Below are 20,497 nucleotides of genomic sequence, written 5' to 3'. Positions count from 1 at the left end.
GAAACATAGCTTAAGTAGCTTGTCTAAACACACAGCTAGTTTGTGCAGAGTGGGCCACAGGTCTGGAATTAAAGAGCAAGATGACAGCTGGACATAGGAGTTTGGCCACTGACAAGTAGGTAGAAAGGCTATTTGTAATGATTTAGGAAGTGACTTTAAAATATAAAGATGAATGTGAATACTAATTCTACATACATAAGAGACTATAGTAATTACTCTCCTACATACATAAGAGACTATAGTAATTACTGCAACACTTTTAAAAATAAAATAATGGAACTTTCTCAGGTGGTCCCCTCAGAATGAGTTTAATGATAAATGCTCTCTGCCTCCAACTTGCTTAACCACTTTTTGTCCGCATTTTTATGCAACTGTCTTTCTTTGATGCACTAATCCAAACTTGTTTGCCTAGCTTCCTCTCCTTCATACGCTGAGGGATTTCTACTATCTTATTATAAAAAGGACACTGAAATGAGAAGGGAAGTACCAATTCCACCTTGTCATAAATAAGTTAGCATTACTGATAATGGAGGTCTTCTTTTTAGAAATACGTAAACAGTCTTGATTATCATAAAGAGCCAATATTGTAAACATTCAGTTGCTTCCACAAAATATACCTATATTAGACAAATAAAAAAAAGGTTTATTAGGTTTCTAATTTTAAGAAACTGTAAAAATATATCCTTAACAAAATTACTGCTTTTAATTTATTTGATAAGTAATACATTCTGATGGTGGGTCTGAGTCCATCACCACTCAAATTTATTTGGTAAGTAATACATATTCATTATACAAAAACTAGAAAATAAAGATAGGTAGATAGAGGAAAACTTAAGTCACTCAAAATCTTACCTTTAAGAAGCAGCTGCTAGAGGCATTAACATTTTGATGGGTAGCTTTCCAGCCTTATCTTTTTCTTTAACATGGAATTATAATGTACATGTAGTACTTCTTTCCCTTAATACTGTATAATGAAGATTCTTGCATGTCATTAACCATCCTTCCACAGCGTCATTTCCCTAAGTGAATAGAATTTCATTATCTTACAGTATTTTTACGTAATTATTGTTGGACTTTTAGGATACATTCAGTTAGTTGTCACTGTCGTATGCACTTTTGCAGTTAATAACCTTGTAACTACATCTTTTATGTAGACCATGATTATTTCTTAAAGTGGAAGTAAAATTTCTGGGATAAATAGCACATGTATTATTAAAGCTTTTGAAATATGCTATCAAATTGCATTCCAAAGAGGCCATGCTAGTTAAGTTTGTATAGGCAATATGTGAGATTGCTTGCTTCCCACCATTGCCAACCAAGTATTAAAAATGTGGCCAGTTGTACAAGTGGAAAATAATATCCTGTTGGGTTTTTTCCCTATTGTTTTAATTTGCATTTATTTGCTGGTGAAGCTGAACTTTTAAAAAACGTTTATTAGCTATTAGTCTCTGTAAATGAAGTGTTATCCTTCTGAAGCTAAATATATGAAATATGTTAATAGAAAACATCCTAAAATAGATTTCATATTTAATAACTGGCTTTTAGGTTGTGTATCATTGAGAAAACTCAGGTTTTCTGAGTTACTGCTTGATAAATCTTTAAACATCTTTTAAACATTTTTTCTTAAATAGATTTTAGGCCTGAAAAGTCCAGTAGCTAATGATAGTGTCTTATGATGCCTTCAGTTTTGTACTTCTCAATATAATGTTGCCATCAGCATTCTTATAGCTAAGTCTTCGTACTTAAACATGACTATATCCTTAAAGAGGCAAATTTCTACAAACAAAATTGCTGACTTAAAGAGACTGTTAACTCATGTATGCTGTTAATTGCCCTTCTTAGACATTCTATCCCATACATTCTGCCTCCTGTAGGAATAAAGTAATCATTTTGCTATGGAAGACCAGTTCTTTGACCTGTGTACTACATCCCATCCTGTCTCTTAGGTTAAGGTTTTTGTCCCAGCAGTTGTTCTGTCCTCTTCCATTAATTTTTCCTCTTTTCTTTTTTTATTAATTTTTTACTTAATTTTTTATTTATTTTGAGAGATAGAGGGCAAGCAGAGGAGGGACAGAGAGAGGGGAAGACGGAATCCCAAGCAGGCTCTGTGCTGTCAGCGCAGAGCCCAATGTGGGGTTTGAACTCATGAATTGTGAGATCATGACCTGAGCTGAAGTCAAAGAGTTGAATGCTTAACCAACTGAGCCACCCAGATGCCCCTAATTTCCCCTCTTTTCAGTATCTTCCCACACCTCACAGAATACATGCATGTTGTTATTTTCCCCATGTTAAAAATGAAACAGAGGAATTTTCCCCATAGTCACTTGTAGCTACTTCTCAGTCAGTCACCTCTCCTTTATTATAACACTGTGTTCCCAGGTTTGTTTTGTTCTGCCTCCATTCTCTCTTGAACTATTCAAATTGAGCTTTAATACTTACCCCTGAAAGTGCTCTTGTCAGAGTCAGCTGTGGTGTCTCATTGTCAAATCCAGTGGTTAATCATTTCCTTGTGTGTCTCGACCTTCTTTGAGCACTGTTTGATACCATGCTCTTCCAGTTTTCCTCCGTCCTCACTCCCCTTCCCCATTTCTCCTCATCTCCCCAACCTCTAAGTGTTGGACTGTTTTAGAGATCAGTCCCAAATCATCTTTTCTGTCTGTACTCACTCTCCAGTTTAGTGGCTCTAAATATTATCTTTATGCTACTCTTTCCCAGATGTACACTTCTACCTGGAACATTGCCCTAAACTCTAGACTCATATATCCAGCTGCCAACTTGCCATCTTTGCTTGGATGTGTAGTAAGCACCTCAAATGAGCATGTACAAAATAGAACTATTTCTCTCCCAAACTTTTCTTCCTTTAGCCATTCCCATTCCAAGAATGGTAGTTCTATCATTCTGGCTGCTTATGCTGAAAACTTTGGTATCATCATTGAACTTTCTCTGCCATAATCCACATAGGATCCACCAGCAAATCCTTTGGCACCACCACTATTACCTCCTTAATTCAAACGTGGAAATTTGCAAAAGTCTTCAAGCCTTCACCTCTGACTCCTATACTTAATTCTCCATAGACAGCTAGACTGATTTTTCTTAAATGAAAGATCATTTCATTCCTCTGCTCATAACTTTTCCAGCAGCTTCTTTCATGTAACTCAAAATAAAAGACAAGGTCCTTAATTGATCTGGCCTCCAGTACCTCTCTGACCTTATCTCCTACTACCTGCCTTCCCACTTACCATGCTTCAGTAACTCTGGCCATTTTGTAATTCCTTGAGCATACCAGACATACTTGTGCATTAGGGCCTTTGTCCTTCCTATCAAATGCAATATCACTCAGATATTTACACGTCTATTTCCCACTTCTTCTCTAAAATCCAGCTTAATACCCTCTTACTGATGAAGCCTTCATTGAACTACCTACCTAAAATAATATTCCTACCCATGCTATGCCTCTTCCCTCCTTTATTTTCTGCATAGTGACTCTTGCTAACAGGTGGTATATTATTTGTTTATTTCCTCCTACTGGAATGTAAACCCCGAGAAAGCAAGGACTGTTACGTCGACTCACACTTAAATCTCAGTGCTTTAACAGTACTTAGCATAAGAATAGACATGCAATAAGTAGGTGTTTTGAAAATTAAATGAATATCTTCTAGTTTTTGTCATGCTCATTTACAGGATTAAAAATAGCCCTCTGAAGGAAATGATACTTTAAAATTTCAACAAGATAAATAGTCTGAAGATTTTATGGTCCATTATTTCCTTCTTTTTATATCCTTATTAAAAATAAGTGCTTAATTATTAGAGGTAAAGGAATAAAGAAGGTGAGTGATAAGAATTTTTAGTCTGTTTAACAATTATAAATAATAAAGCATTATATAGGTTTTCGGTAAAGGAAAACTATTTTCCTTTTATATCATTGCCTCAATAAAAATTTTAAAAATATTTTGCTCTTCAAAATATTGGAATGTTCCTGAAATTCTTAAGTATCATTTTCCCACCAAAAATATTGCAGAACTTCTGTGTCCTTCAGAATAAGAGATACTTTTGTGAGTTTCAGCTTTTCATTGTCCATGGCCTAAAATAACTAAGTGTTAGCAAAACATATAGGTCATTCATGACCTGGTATCAATATACCTTCTTAGCCATTCAGCTTTTTTAGACAGCTGTAGTATTATTAGTCATTGAAATGTTGGGAGGCAATGTAAAATTGTTTTAAAATTTTGTAATAGAATACCAGTTTCCCTTACTAGGGCGACCTTGAACAAACTACTTTTCTCTTATTCTTACTGTCTTCCATTGTTGGGTGAATCTGTTAAATAGTAGAGCAATACCTCATGGAGTTATCATGAGGATTAATGAGGTAATGTATACCTTGGAATCATTGTATGTAAGTATTTATTTTCTTCCTCGTCCTTACAAGAAACTTCCTTATTGCTCTTTGCTTTCTACTTTTTAAATTTAAAAAAATTACTATTTTAATTTCATTGGTAGTCCTATTAATCATTACAATTTTCTATTGTTGATTCAGTTTTGGTAAATTATATTTTATTAAAGTAAAACAAAAAACATGTCATGATGTTCAGAGATTTCTTTAAATATCTTTTAAAATCTCTTTTCATTTCTGTTATGTTACCTTTTGCCTTTTGTGTTCATAGCCTTTTATTTTGGCTTAATTTTGAAATCATTCTTGCCAAAGCATTTTGTCAGTTTTGTAGATTTTTTTTTCAATTTTTATTGAGAAATAATTGGTATACATCACTGTAGAAGTTTAAGGAGTACAGAATTAAGGTTTGATTTCCATACATTGTGAAATGAATGACTACCACAGTAGGTTCAGCTAACATCCATCTTCTTATATAGATACAATAAAAAGAAAAGAAAAAAAAGGAAAAAAAACTCTACTTGTAATGACCACTCAGGATTTATTCTGTGAACTTTCTATATTCATACAGCAGTGTTATTTCTTGTTATCATGTTATATATTACATCCTTAGTACTTAGTTATTTTATAACTGGAAGTTTGTACCTTTTGACCACTTTCCTCCAATTCCCTTTCCCTTTCTTCAGTTCTTCCTCCCTCTACCCTCTGTGTCTGGTAACCACAAACCTAATCTCTTTTTCTACAAGTTTGTGTTTTTGTGTGTGTATGTGTTTTCTACATATTAATGAAATCATATAGCATTTGTCTTTCTCAGATTTATTTCACTTACTAGCATAATGCCTTCCTTCAAGGTCCATCCATGGTGTTGCAAATGGCAAGATTTCATATTCTGTTGTATACCTGTACCATGTCTTTTCCATCCATTCATCTACTGATGGATAGATTGTTTCCATATCTCAGCTATTATACATAGTGCTGCTATGAATGTAGGGTGCAGATATCTTTTCAAGATAGTGTTTTGTTTTCTTTGGATATATTCCCAGAAGTGGAATTTCTGGATCATATGGTACTATTTTTAATTTTTTGAGGAGCATCCATACTGTTTTCCATAGTGACTGTATCAAATTTACAATCTCACCAAAAGTGAACAAGGGCTTCCTTTTCTCCCTATCCACACTAGCATTTGTTATCTCTTATCTTTTTGATGATAGCCATTCTAACAGGTGTGAGATGGTATCTCATTGTGGTTTTGATACTCATTTCCCTAATGACTAATGATGTTGACCATCTTTTCATGTACCTGTGACCCTTTCATATATCTTCTTTGGAGAAATGTCTATTCATGTCCTTAGTCCATTTGTAATTGGATTATTTATCTTTTTGTTATGAAGTTCTCTGAGTTCTTTATATATTTTGGGTATTTACTCCTTATCAGATTTATGATTTGCAAATATTATCTCCTATTCAGTAGGTTGTTTTTTAATTTTATTGATGATTTTTTTCTACTGTGCAGAAGCCTTTTAATTTGATGTTGGCCCATTTGTTTACTTTGGCTTTTGCTTTTGTTTGCCTTTGTTTTTGGCCCCAAATCTGAAAATCATTGTCAAGATTAGTGTCAAGGAGCTTACTTTCTGTGTTTCCTTCTAGAGTCTTACAGTTTCAGATTTTACATTCAAGTCTTTGATCTATTTTGTTGAGTTGATTTTTATGTATGGTATGTGTAAATGGGAGTCCAGCTTTATTATTTCACATGTGGCTGATCAGTTTTTTCAACTCCACTCATTGACCAAACTGTTCTTAACTATTGAATATTTTTGGCTCCTTTGTCATAAATTAATTGACTAAATATGTTTGGGTTTATTTTTGGACTCTATTCTGTTCCATTGATCTGTGTTTATTCCAGTATCATTCTATTTTGATTGCTGTTGATTTGTAATGTATTTTGAAATTAGTAAGTGTGATGCTTCCAGGTCTGTTCTTCTTGCTCCGGACTGCTTTGGCTACTCACTGTGAGTGATTACGTAGATTTTCTGATTGTTCTACTTCTATGAAAAATGCCATTGAATTTTGATAAGGATTGCATTGAATCTTAGGTTGCTTTGGATAGTATGGTCATCTTAACAATATGAATTTTTCCATTTCATGAGCACAGAAAGAATGTCTTGAAATTTATTTGTGCCTTTTTCAGTTTCTTTCATCAGTGTCTTACGGTTTTCATTGTAGAGATCTTTCAACACTTTGTTACATTTTTTGCAAGGTATTTTATTCTTTTGATGTAAACATAAATGGGATTACCTTCTTATTTTCTCTTTCTGATATTTTGTCATCAGTATGTAGAAACACAGCTTATTTTGTGTATTGATTTTGTAGTCTCCATGTTGACTGAATTCATTTATTCTAACAGCTTATTGGTGGCATCTTGAAGGTATATATATATATATATATATATATATATATATATATATATATATCATGTCATCTGCAAATAGTGACAGTTTTACTTCTTCCTTTCCAATTCAAATGTCTTTTATTTCTTTTTCTTACCTAATTGCTCTGCCTAGGATTTCCAATACTTTGTTGAATAGTAGTGGTGACAGTCGGTATCCTTGTCTTCTTCCTGATGTTAGAGGAAAGGCTTTCATCTTATTACCATTGAGTATGATATTAGCTGTGGGCTGGGTCATATATGGCCTTTTTTATGTTGAGATATGTTTCCTCTATACCCAATTTGTTGACAGTTTTTATGATCTTTTCTCTTTCAATACTCAATTTACTTCTTTTAAGTACATAAGGCCCTTGAATTACTCCTTTAGTTGTACCTTATGTTTGATAAATTATTTTATATTTTAGTTGTTTTAAATTAAATTTCCATTATAATTTTTTTGACCAACGAATATTTGAAGTATAATTTTTAATTTTCAAACATTTTCAGGGCTTTTGTTATAGTTGAGATTAGTGAGTATGGTTCACATAATAATAGTTTCTTGAAATCTGCTGAAAAATGGTCTAGAATTGGTCAGTATTCCAATGATTGGGGCCTATGCTCATTAGATTATGCTTGTTAATGGTTGTTCTGGGAGTATGTATCCTTTCTTATTTTTCTCTGCTTCATCTCTTTCATTGAGATGATGAATTCTTTCACTGTTATATTTGATTTGTCAGTTTTTTCTTGTCGTACTTAAAATTTTTGCTTTCTAGTTTTGAAGCTGAGTTAAAACATGCGTCTAAGGGAGGCAAACCATAAGAGACTCTTAAATACAGAGAACAAACTGAGGGTTGCTGGCGGGGTGTTAGGTAGGGGGATTGGCTAAATGGGTGATGGGCTTTAAGGAGGGCACCTGTTAGGATGAGCACTGGGTGTTATATGTAAGTGATGAGTCACTAAATTCTACTCCTGAAATCATTATTACACTATATGTTAATTGACTTAGATTTAAATAAAGTTAAATTTTTTTTTTTAAATTACCAAAACTAAAAAAAAAAGATGCATCTAAATTTTGAATTCTTAGGTTTTCCTGAAATAATGAATTTTTTTATCACTATGTAGTAGCCATAAATATGTAGTAATTTTTTATTCCTTAAAATCCACTTTGTATGATATAAATAGAGTCCCACCAATTTTTTAGGTATTTTTTAGTGTATTTTTATCTTTTTTTAAACCATATTTCATCTTAACTGACATGCCTTCCATTGTAAATGCATCCCAGTTCAGAGATATTACTAAGTGAGAAAATGGTTTGACAGCAAGTAAAATGTCATCAGTTGTATGCTGTATCCTGATTTCAGTATGTTAATATATGAAAAAGCGTACAGCAGGAAGGTATGAAATGGAGCACTTCTAGCCTTTCTATATCCTTATTTTTAAGTGTATCTTTTTAAAGTACTATTTAATTAGAAATTTTTTAAAAATTTCCATTGTAGTTGACATGCAGTGTTATATTAGTTTCAGATGGACAGTATAGTGACTTAGAAGCTCCGTATATTGCTCCATGCTCATCAAGATACACTTAACTGGAATTTTTAAACTCTAGTCTAAAGGCTTTGTCTTTCAACTGAGGTGATTAGGACATTTACTAATATATTTAGATTGGTATCTACTGTTTTACTCTTTGTTTTGATTCTGTTTTTTTGAATTTCTTTTTCTACCTTCTCTCTCTTCTTTCTCCCTCTTTTTGTATTGATTTTTTTCCTCTCCCCCCCATTTTATTTCTTTACTAGTTTACAAGTTACATACTACTCTTCTTTTATTGCTACTTCATTAATTTTAATATGCATATTTAAAAGTTAAAGTCTAAAGTTAATACTATCTCTCCATATAAATGAGGACTTTGTATTGTTTTAATTCCACTCGTTTTGTTTTTAACATATGCTACTACCATCCAGAATCTTAGGTCTCTCATTGATGTTTTTAAAATTCCACAAAGCAGGAATCATTGTTAGTGTTTCATTGCTCTCAATATTTGTTCAGGTTTACCCATAAACTTAAAAATTTCTTTGATCACTGTTTCTTCTTAGATCATTGTCTTTTTCTTGGAGTATGATCATTAGAAGTTCTTTTAGGAAAATTTATTCGTGTAACTCTCAGGTTTTAGTTTTCTGAATATGTGCTTATACTGCCCTCTTTCTGAGAAGATAATTTTGCTGGATATGCTATCCTGGAATAGCAGTTATTTTTTTCTTAGCATTTTGAAAATCTTTAATTATAATTTCTTCATAGCTTCTACTAATTCCCTCTTCAATTCTATCTGCTTGTTTGCTCATCCATTTAATTTTTTAATGTCAAATATAATTTTTTACAAGTTCTATTTGTCTATTTTTCAAAGCTGGAGCTTTATTATCAGCCACTGCTTTATTTTCTCTGGTCCACCAAAAGCCTTGGCTATGTTAGGCACATTTCCTCTGGTGTGTGTTTATTTATTAGTTTGTTTTCTAGATCACTGACTGAGAGCATCTTCTTGGTAGTTAGGACCTTTCTTTATGGAGGCCTCTGACTCATATTGACAACATACTTGGACCCCAGACTTAGAAGACCAACATATGCAAACACGGATCACGGAGAATGGAATGTATATCTTTCTTTGATACTTATACTGTTTTCCACCATTATATCTATGTTACCCCATGAAATCATGATTGCTGACCTGGATTTCTTTTGAGTCATATTTTCTGGGTGTGCTTTCCATCTCTTTAAGGTTAGTTGTTCTGTATTCATATGTATCTTATAGACAACTTATTGTTGGTTCTTATTTGTCTTAATAAAATTAAACATTTGGCTTTTGTTATTGAATTTAACCCATTTAAGATTTTTATAACTTATTTTGTATGAGGGATTATTCTGCCATCTTATTTTTTGTTTTGAATTTACTGCATTTTCTTAGTTTGCCCCTCAATTTGATAGATCACAGGTTGTTTTAATACTTTGAAGATTATGCAGAATATTTTTATGCTGTTCCTCTTATGTTACTATCATTGCTTATATTTTGAAATGTACTTTTATCTGTTCCTCTTTGAATATAACATCTCCTCATTCTTCTTTCTAAACCAGACATCCATTTTAGCACACTTCTTCATTTAGTTTCTTCTTTTTTTTCCCCACCTTATTCTGTCCTCTTCTACCATAAAGATGTCATTAGAAATTTTAGGTATGGGTTGTAAATGATGTTTTCTCTGCTCTACTTCTGTTTCTCCTACCTCATCCAATGGAAGATGCCTAGGAATACCTAGTTTTTCTGAACCTTTTATTATTTTTGCCAACACTGAGCTCACCTTGAATACTGCCCTGTTATACTCCCCCCGATGTTAGGCTGGTAGTGCTGTTTGTCTGCCCTACAGTGGATATTGGATAGGCAGTGAACTACCTATGACAGTGGAGAAAAAATAGCTAGAAAGTTCTTCCCAACACATTTGGGGTTTGTGGTTCTCTTCTCTGGAAATCTTTTCTCTCTCAGAATGTTCTCACAGTTTTTATGTTAATTCCTTAGGTCTATAAACCTCAACTGAATTTCCGTAGCATCTCAAGGCTTAACTCTGTGAGAGGGAGTCAGCAGCCTATGCTAGCTGTCTTTTTTTTTTTCCAGGAACTAAAGTCTTTATAATATCATTTTTATAACTGTATATGGAGTGCTAAATATTTGCAGTTTGCTCACCAGTAGCTTACAAAATATGGAAATATTTCTTAACAGAGTGGAATATATTAACTTTATTTAAAAAATTTTAACCTTCCCAGTTCTGATAGTATCAGCAGTGACGAGGAAGAACTGAGGACTTTGGGAAGCAGTGGTAGTGAAAGCAGCACTCCAGAGAATGTCGGGCCTCCTTTCATCATGGATGAGAATAGTTGGTTCAACAAGTGTAAGAGAGTTAAACAAAAGTATCAGCTAACCCTGGAACAGAAGGTATTTATCAGTTGCCAAAGGTCATTTAATTTGATTCTCATTATTGCGTTTGGACTGTCACTGCCAAAAGATTTTAGTTGAATGTAAGTGTTGACCCGCTGCTACTTCCTTTCTGTTCTTGAATTGTCCTCTTAATTAAAAATCAGGCATAGTTTTAAAAGAGGCTTTTGTTTGTTCAACTTCTAATTTTATGTTGTAATATAAAAATAAGCCATTTAGGGGCTCCTGGGTGGCTCAGTTGGTTGAGCATCCCATTCTTGATCTCAGCTCAGGTCTTGATCTGAGGGTCATGAGTTCAAATCCCACGTTGGGCTCCACATTGGGTTCCACACTGAGCTCCATGCACGACGTGAAGCCTACTTAAAAAAAAAGAAAGTAATTTATTGTTTTGTGTGCAGTTTCATTTATATATTTGAGATTTTAACATTTAGTAGAATAAAGATAAAACAAATACTAAGCAAAAGAATTCTATATTAATATCATTCGACATAGACCTTAAGGCAAAAGCACTATTAAATAGACTAAAGAAATACATTGCCTTTGAAAAAAAGTAACAGTTCACCAGAAATGTATAACATGGTGAGATGGGTAAAATGGATGAAAGGGTCAAAAGGTACAAACTTCCATTCTACTTATTGCAGCAAACATACCTTATTGAACTTCAGAGAAGGGCTTTAAATGGTGGAGAACATATGTTAAATTTTCATACTTAATTGAAAGGATTATTTTTTTTATGATTTCATCAGTAATGTTTTGAGACTGTTTCATTACAATATAGAAAGAATAGCATTTAAACTATTCAATATTTACTTTCAAGATATATATTAGATTTTTGCAGTTGCTTTATCTCAATGATACTGTATTTTCAGGGTTATCTTGAAGAACTCTTACGACTTAGAGAGAACCAGCTGTCTGAATCTGTCTCCCAGAATAAAATACTGCTTCAAAGGATTGAAGATTCTGATCTGGCCCATAAACTGGAAAAGGAACAATTAGAATATATAATTGTGGAGCTTCAAGATCAGCTGTAAGTGAGCTCCTTTTGGAAAAATATTGGCAGTGTATAAACATAAGAAAATGTCATGTTTTGACGTAGGATTCAAATTCCAAGAAGTCTGATTGCTTGCTATTAAGTTATTTTCCACTTACTCTTTTTTAAAAGTTTACTTTTCTTATTTTAAAAGTAATCCGTGCTCATCATAGTTAGATTACAAAATATAGAAAGAAAATAAAAATTACTTTCAGTTGTGCTACCCAGAGTCAACTGCTATAACTTGGTGTATATTCTTTCAAATGCATAAACATAATTTTTTAAAAGTGTTTATTTAGTTAGTTATTGGTTGACTGATGATTGGCTAAAAAAGATGGTATATAAGACCAGTACCACTCAGAGTATAGTGACAGTGCAGTGTTTGTTACCTGGCTGTCCCAGAATATCACTAAGCACAGTTTAGGAGAGCCTTTTCCATGGCAGTACTTTTTTTTTTTTTTTTTTTTTTTTTTTTTTTTTTTTTTTTTTTTGATGAAGAAAGCTGTGTATTGATCTACATTCTGGTACCAGCTCCTTAAATTATCACTATTCAAAGCACTTGTACTGATCATACCATTTTGTCAAACTTGATTTTATTAATTATTTGTTTATGGTGAAAATCTTGTCACATTAATATTTAATCTTAAAAGATGATTTAAAAGTTTTTTTTTTGAAATAATTTCAACATTTCAGAGAAGTTGCAAGGAGAGCACAAAGAATTCCCATAGGGCATTTCTTAGATTTACCAATTTTCAACACTTGCCACATTTGCTCAGAATTCTGTCCCTCTTGCATACCTCATAACTTTTCCCCGTAATACTTCAGTTGTGTCTTTCCTAGGAACAGAAATATTCTCATATATAAGCATAGTTCATCTATCAACTTAAATTTAATTCAGTACAGTACTTTCATCTTACCCATAACTCATTTCAATTTCATTAGTTATCCTAATAATGGCTCTTATTGCAGCTTTCCTTTTTCTGGTACAGGATCCAGTCCAGAATCATGTTTTTCATTTGGTTGTTTGCATCTTTGGTCACTTTTAACCTAGAAGAATTTCTCAGTCTTTGTCTTGCATGAGATTATTTCTGAAGAATACCAGCTAGTAATTTTATAGAATGTCCCACAGTTTGAGTTTGTTTGCTTTTTCTCATGATCAGAATGAGCTCATCAATTTGTGGATGCAATATTACATACATAGTATGTCTGTCAGTGCTGTGGATATCATATCCAGAGGTCCATGGAGTCTGTTGGCCTTTTTTTAGTGATACTAGTTTTAATCATTTGGTTAAGATGTTTTTCTCTCTGTATAGTAATTATGGTTCCTTTTAATTAAAGGATGTTACATATTTTGCACAGAGATCCTTTGAGAGCTAGTCAAAGTGAAAGATGATTTTGAAGTAAAAATTTTTTATTAATAAACATAAAACTTTAATGCTTTCTAGGAATTTGTATCTTGATGAAAAGAATTATGTTCACATATTATTTATTTTTTTCCTAATATTTTAAAGAGAGTTTGTCATTTGGAGTATTACTCATTGAGGGGCAGATTAATACCTTCCATAAGTCCTCACTTCTATAAGTGGGGAGAAAAATATCAAGAGCCAAACAATATGGATTTCTAGTTATTTCTCTACCATTAAAAGAGTAAAAAGATAATTTAATTTTTCATTTGCAGGTGATGCTGGTAGTCTGTCTTAATGGTGTTAACTTAAAAAATAATTGTGAAATCAGTTTTTATTTTGTCAAAGAAATATTTTCATTTGAAGAATTAAAATGTATCATTTATTGTACTTTGGATAATTTAAAGGAAAAGATTCTTATGATTTGCCTCCCTCGCTGTTTGAAACTATTTTTTCCCCTTCCCTCCCCCCATGGTCTTTTGTTAAATTTCTCAAATTCCACATAAGAGTGAAAACCATAAGAGACTCTTAAGTACAGAGAACAACCTGAGGGTTGTACGGGGGGAGAGGGGATAATGGGTGACGGGTATTGAGAAGGGCACTTGTTGGGATGAGGACTGCGTGTTGTATGTAAGCGATGAATCATGGGAATCTACTCCCAAAGCCAAGAGCGCTTTGTATATACTGTATGTTAGCTGTATGTCATACACTGTATGATAGTGTATTATATTTAAAAAAACAAAACAGTAAACAACAATCAAAAAAGGAAAAGACTCAAACTTTTTAGTTTTAAAAAAGAATCTAAAATACAGTTTTATGTATGATAAAAGAGTGTCATTGATACTTAAAATTGTTTTTAACAAGCCTTTAAGGAGATTTAAACTAAATATTATCAGAGCAACAAATAAATAATAAAGGCCAACAATCAGAATTAGGCTGTTTTCTTGACTTTAGGGTTAAAGATTTACTTTCACATAAGATGGCTACAATCTTAGCCAGGTGTAAATTGCTGTCTTAAAAGATTCCTTTGTGCAAAAACCATTTACAAGGATACTGAATAGAAGAGTAAGATACATTCCTTTGAGAGTCTTCACAACTCACTACATCAACTGAATCATCTCTCAGGTACTGAATACTCTGGGTATTTTTGTGGTTGTAGAGAGAGTGGACTTATTTTCCTTCTTTTCTTGCTGAGATTTTTGTCAACAGTTAGGAGGGCCTGCAGTGAAAGCTGGGCATTTAAATTCTCTTTGTTAATCCTGAGAAGATAATAGTGGCCCTGAGAAGATTAAAATTTGTGATGTGTAAAGGAAAAGGTCAGGAGAGGGGTTTAAATGGATTATGTAGAATGTAATATTTGCTTTCTCGTTATGTTAATTATCTTTTCCTGGTTGATTTAAATCCTTTGTCACTTACCTTATTCTTTTTATATATTTCTCAATGCGTTGAGAAATATGTGTTTGGTGTGTTTTTGAATAACTGTTAAAATATGGTTTAATTTGTCTCAAAAAATGTGAACAGTCTACAGTTTTGGCAATAGAATTTAAGAGTGACGTAGTAGAGGAGCATTCTAAAGCTTTCCTGCGTATGTGGACTGTGTTCAGATACTGGCTTTATATTTGCCCGTTACGAGCTCAGTCTTAATGTCCTGTTCCTCTGTCTCCTTATCTATAAACTGGAATTGATATTTACCTTGTGGATTGCTATGAGTATTAAATGCTGTTGTATATAATATAGTTAGAACAAACAAAACATTCAATGATTATTCCTCTATTTTGGTCTCTAGAAACTTTAAAATCTCCTTTAATAAATACACCTGGATAAATGGTAAATTTAAAATATTTTACTTTATCATGCCCAGATGCTACACATCAAACAATGAGTTTGGACTTAGATTGTGTTATCCCAAGTTTCAAAAAATTTGCTTTTCAGATCTAGTTTTTAAATGGCATTTGGATTAATATTTATAATCATAATATAGGTTTGTGTATATTGTGAGGAAGACATTCATGGCCCCTGAAGATTTTACTGGTATCAACTTTAACTGCAAGTCTTTTCTTCATTGATCTCTGATATATTACTAATTTGGATTATTTTGGATTATTAGGCTTTGACAAAGATATATTTGAGTGATTACATTTATGGTGGTAGAGTTTAAAAGTATTAAATAATTTTAAATCTCCAAATAATGATTGGAAATAATCCTATCATTTCATTGAGAATACAGCATAATTCTAGGTTTTTATTCTGATACTTTTATTGAAATCTGTGGTACACATTTATTTAAATGACTTTTAACTCCATTTTACTTATATATTAAACTTCATTAAATAAATACAGTCTTAATGTATCAGTTATATTTTGAATCATATTTGGAAAGTTTCTCATAATATTATGAAATATATTGGTTTTAGCCTTATAAAAAACTTACTGTCATATTATTTATGCTGATTTGTGGAAAACTTTTCATTTTTGTATTTAGTTTTTTTCAGTAAGCACTTATTTAAGTGTATACTTCTGTACTTGAGAGTAATAGAATACAGAGAAGAATAAGACAGTTTCTCTGTACAAGGACCTCATAAGCTAATCAAGTGGACAGATTGACATCATTGGTCACATTGTTAATTGAAGAGTGTCCTACATGGGAGGAAAGCTTTGTCCTCAACCACAGGTTTAGATCTTCAGATCGATGATCTCTTGTACAAATAACTCTTTGTAAAACACTCATTGCAAGCCACAGGAGTAGGCAGCCTCAGAACAGTGTACATTATTAGTTCTTAGAGGATATATTACTTACAGGATATTGTTGACTTTCAGAAGAAAATGTTGATGCCCTACTTAGTTACCAGTGAAATGAAGATTTTGTTCTTTGTTTTGCTTTCTCTCTTATTTTGAGAATATGATGAACTTGTTATATATAATCACTTCTGTAATGTGAATTAACTCATACAGGATTCACAAACTAGGGTGTGATGTCCGTATAGCAAAGAAATCACCTTGAGTCATAGTTGATTTTTCCTGAGGTTACTGTTTCTCAACAAGAAACATGAATGTAATGTAAAAATACCAATATGGGCACATACTGCAATGCACCAATAGATGGCACTCTCTCACTATAGTACTGTTTCATCATGCATTCCTTTGGTTCAGTTGAACTTTATCTTGAAGATGCTCTTTTTGTCCTTACCCAGGTTTGTGCATTCTATCGTTGCCTTCTTGGCAAGCCTTAACCTCAGCAGCCTCAAGCCTTCTTTCCACCCTTTTCTATCAAATGGCTTTTACTTTGTTGTTAAAGTTGTTGTAAAATGATTATTATATTTCTTTACTTAATGGGAATTTAACCAATATTTTAAATCTGGTTTGGAATTTTGTTAGAAATGTCACTGTTTTTTTAAGTGTGTTATAGTTAGAAAGTTGAATAGGTTTTGAATTGTTAGCTCCTACCTCTGTTTTACCCATAAGGCTGGTTATTTCCAGTGTGATATTTCAGAACACTTTGTTTTATTTTCTTTCTGTGTTATAGCAGAAACGCCCATATTCAGTGTGCTTCTATAGCTTGTAATTATTTTAGTTTTGATGATCATGTTGTCCCATCTTTGTCTAGTGGAAACCTCTTTATATTCATGTTTTGTGGCCTTCACTTTCTTTGATCTTTAGGGCTCTCTGCACAGCCGTTCTAACCATTAGCATAAAATTCTGCATTCCTGAAGCCATGATATATTAAATCTTTCATTTTCATGATTACAGCCTAAGATTTTCTCCATGTGCCATGTCACAAATGGCAGTGGAGGGTATCCTAAGAATTACACCATATCTGACAATAAGTGATAAGTGGAAAATAAAACAAAGGTTTACTGCAGTACCATTAAGATTTTGTTAGACTCACTCTCAGAACTTAACTCATAGCCATGGGCTTCAAATGTATTCCCTTATTAAAATTAAAAGTTCCTTCAATATCAGGAGCACTTGGGTGGCTCAGTCAGTTGAGTGTCCAACTTTGGCTCAGGTCATGATTTCATGGTGCGTGAATTTGAGCCCCACGTCGAGCTGGCTGCTGTCAGCACCGAGCCCGCTTCAAATCTTTTGTCCCCCTTTCTTTCTGCTCCTCTCCTGCTAACTAAGCTCTCTCTGTTGCTCAAAAAACAAACATAAAAAATTTTTTTAATTGTTTCATATCACTCATCTTTGGGGTTTCTCAGAAGTACTTGGAATCGCAGATATTAAATCCTACGTGCCAAGGGTCATATGCCTTCTATGTCCAGCTGCCAAAGTAACCCTCATCATGGGCATCAGCATAGCCTCTGAGGTAAATGAGAAAGAAGCAGAGTAACGGAGAGAAGATAACCCTCAATTGGAGACACAAGCTAAAGGATCATGTGAACAAAATAATAGCTTTGAATGAGTAATTACTGCTATCAAAATAGAGTATAGAATTCTAGATCCTTTATAAGAACTTGTGAGTTAACAGCAGACTTGAGCCTAATCTCTGAAAGGAAGGAAAAAGACCAAACTGAAAATCTTCTTTTTTTGTCTCTTTTGTTTAAAGTCATAAATGTTACATCCAGGGCTCAAAAGAATGTGGGATCTCATTTTTAAAGCCAGGATAATCTCTATTTACAAGGAATCTTAAGGATTTGAGAATAGGAGTGGAGGGAATCATTGGGAACACCAACACTTTAGGAAGAAGGTACCTCCCCCAACAAAGACCAAGAAGGAACAGCCAGATAGTTATGTGTGGAGTTGTTATTATTTCACAGGAGAAAAAAAATATATTCACTTAGGGAACATTAACAAATACCACTGCCTGGACCCCACCATTGTAGAATCTCATCTCATCGATCTGAGATGAGATTAGGGTATCAGAATTTTTTTAATGCTTCCTTACTTACTTCAATATATAGTCAGGGTAGAGAACCACTAGACTAGAAGTTTGTTGTGGTGTTTAGCAAAGCACAGTGGTATTTATTATGCTCTGAACAGCAATTTAATTGCTTCCCTAAACATTAAAGCTACCTAGATATTTTGTTATTTTAAGCAAGAAAGATACAGTGGTAATTAATTTCTAATAGTTTTAAAGTAGAATATATTCTGTATTTGCTATTCCCCAGAAGATTAAATTCTTTTTCAAGATGCCTTTTTTGAAAAACTCTGTGTTGTCCTTTGGATTAAAAAAAGTGAACCATAGCTTATTTTGATAATGATCAAATTTACTTGTTTTTATAGTTCAATATTTGTTTATCCTGCTGACATTTATTGAGCCCCTCTTCTATCCTAGGTGCGTGGCTTGGTGCTAAGAATACAGAAATAAATTTGTTCTAGTTCCATAGCTCTTACAGAGGCCACAGACCTAGAAACAATAAGAGCAGTAAAATGTCACAAGTGCTATGATAGAGGTGTGTATGGTATACAGTGGGAAACAAAGGAGAACGAACTGGGAAGGATTGAAGGTGGAGTGCTTACACTAATTCCTTAAAGTGGCTTTGACGTTTGATAGATGACGGTGGGAAGAGACAGACCTCCCAGGCAGAGAAAACAACAAAAACAAAAAGAGATTAAAGCATCCAGCAAATATAGGAAACTGTATGCTAGCTTCTTACTCAAACATAGAAGGCAAGTGTATATGTAAATGTGGCCAGGTGAGAAATGAGTTTATATTCCATGTTAAGGAGTTGTGTGGAGTTACCTGTATCACATCAGATCAGATTTCCATTTTAGAATGACAAACCTTTGAAATAATATTTTCTGATACATAAGCACTTACTGAGTACCTATGTTGTTCTAGGAACTATGCTAGGTACTGCAAATTTAAATGTGAATACGATAATTATGAGGATATCAGAATTGACTAAATGATATCTAAATGATGTGAGGAGTGCATAGGAACGTGTATATATATGTACAGTAATAAAAGTATGTGCACTTTACAGAAGTAGCACAGGAATAGTGGTCCAGAGAAAGCATCACTAAGATATTGATGTTTGAATAGGGCTTTTCAGGAGTTAAAGTGACCAGGTAAAGGAAGGAAAGGAAGGTTTTTCTAGATAAAGGGAAGAGTACATATGGAAACATGGGTACAAAACATGAGGAAGATCAGCATAATAAAATATTAACCAAAGTATTATTAGAAGCAAATAGTTTTTTGGAAACATTGAAATATCTTTTATTGGGACTATATATTTTTATCTGAGATGAGTCTCTATTAAAAATTAAGATGCCAAACAAACAAAGAAAAAAAAAGAAATAAACTGAAAAACAGACTCTTAACTATAGAGGTTTACCAGAGGGGAAGTCGGTGGGGAGGTGGGTGAAATAGGTGAAGGGGATTAAGATTGCATTTACTGTGATGTGCACTGAATAATGTATAGAATTGTTGAATCACTATAGTATACACCTGAAACTAATGTAACAGTGTGTTATAACAGTATGTTAACTCTATTGAAATTAAATGAAAATAGGGGCACCTAGGTGGCTCAGTTGGTTAAGTGACCAACTTCAGCTCAGATCATGAACTCTTGGTTCATAGGTTTGAGCTCCACGTCGGGCTCTGTGCTGACAGCTCAGAGCCTGGAGCCTGCTTTCGATTCTGTATCTCCCTCTCTCCCTCTGCCCCTTCCCCACTCATGCATGCACACTCTTTCTCAAAAATAAACAAACATTAAAAAATATTTTAGGGGCACCTGGGTGGCTCAGTCAGTTGAGGGTCCGACTTCAGCTCAGGTCATGATCTCACAGCTCATGGTTTGAACCCCGCATCGGGCTCTGTGCTGACAAAGCCTGGACCCTACTTCAGATTCTGTATCTCCATCTCTCTCTGCCCCTGCTCCCCACCCCTGCTCACTCTCTGTCTGTCTCTCTCAAAAATAAATAAAAATTTAAAAAAATTACAAAATATTTTTTAAATTAAAAATAATTTAAAAATTTTAATTAATTAAAATGCCTGTAAAATAGTTCACATTATCAGAGGAGAGGGGTAAATATACCTTTCTTGTTTTTAGTTTTTTTAAATTCCATTATAATTAATGCACAGTATTACATTAGTTTCAGGCATACAACATAGTGATTCACCAATTCCATACATTATTCACTGCCCATCACTATGAGTATATTCCTAATCCCCTTCACTTGTTTCACCCATTTCTCCACCTCTCCTTTAGCAAATGACAGTTGGTGCTCTATATTTAAGAGCCTGCTTTTTGTCACTTTTTTCCTTGTTTGTTTTTTGTTTCTTAAGTTCCACTCGTGAGAAATCATATGGTATTTGTCTTTCTCTGACTGATTTATT

The 20,497-nt window shown here is 33.4% G+C and overlaps 1 protein-coding gene across 10 annotated transcripts in view; it reads left to right on the top strand.

The window, feature by feature from the left end:
- The window catches only part of RUNDC3B (RUN domain containing 3B), a 149,480-nt gene that overhangs the window by 81,082 nt on the left and 47,901 nt on the right, over window positions 1–20,497 (top strand). For all 10 annotated transcript variants that reach the window (XR_008296876.1, XR_008296875.1, XM_053218507.1 and 7 more), the window contains 2 exons: window positions 10,614–10,782; window positions 11,652–11,809. Coding sequence is in view for 8 of the 10 variants with exons in the window: in XM_053218507.1 (XP_053074482.1) it covers window positions 10,614–10,782; window positions 11,652–11,809 (327 nt within the window). In the remaining 2 variants the exon portion in view is untranslated. The remainder of the gene's footprint in view (window positions 1–10,613; window positions 10,783–11,651; window positions 11,810–20,497) is intronic.

This window comes from Acinonyx jubatus, chromosome A2 (assembly GCF_027475565.1).
Source record: "Acinonyx jubatus isolate Ajub_Pintada_27869175 chromosome A2, VMU_Ajub_asm_v1.0, whole genome shotgun sequence".
NCBI lineage: Eukaryota > Metazoa > Chordata > Mammalia > Carnivora > Felidae > Acinonyx > Acinonyx jubatus.
The sequence above is the reverse complement of the archived record's forward strand: the minus strand, read 5'-3'. Positions and strand labels throughout refer to the sequence as shown.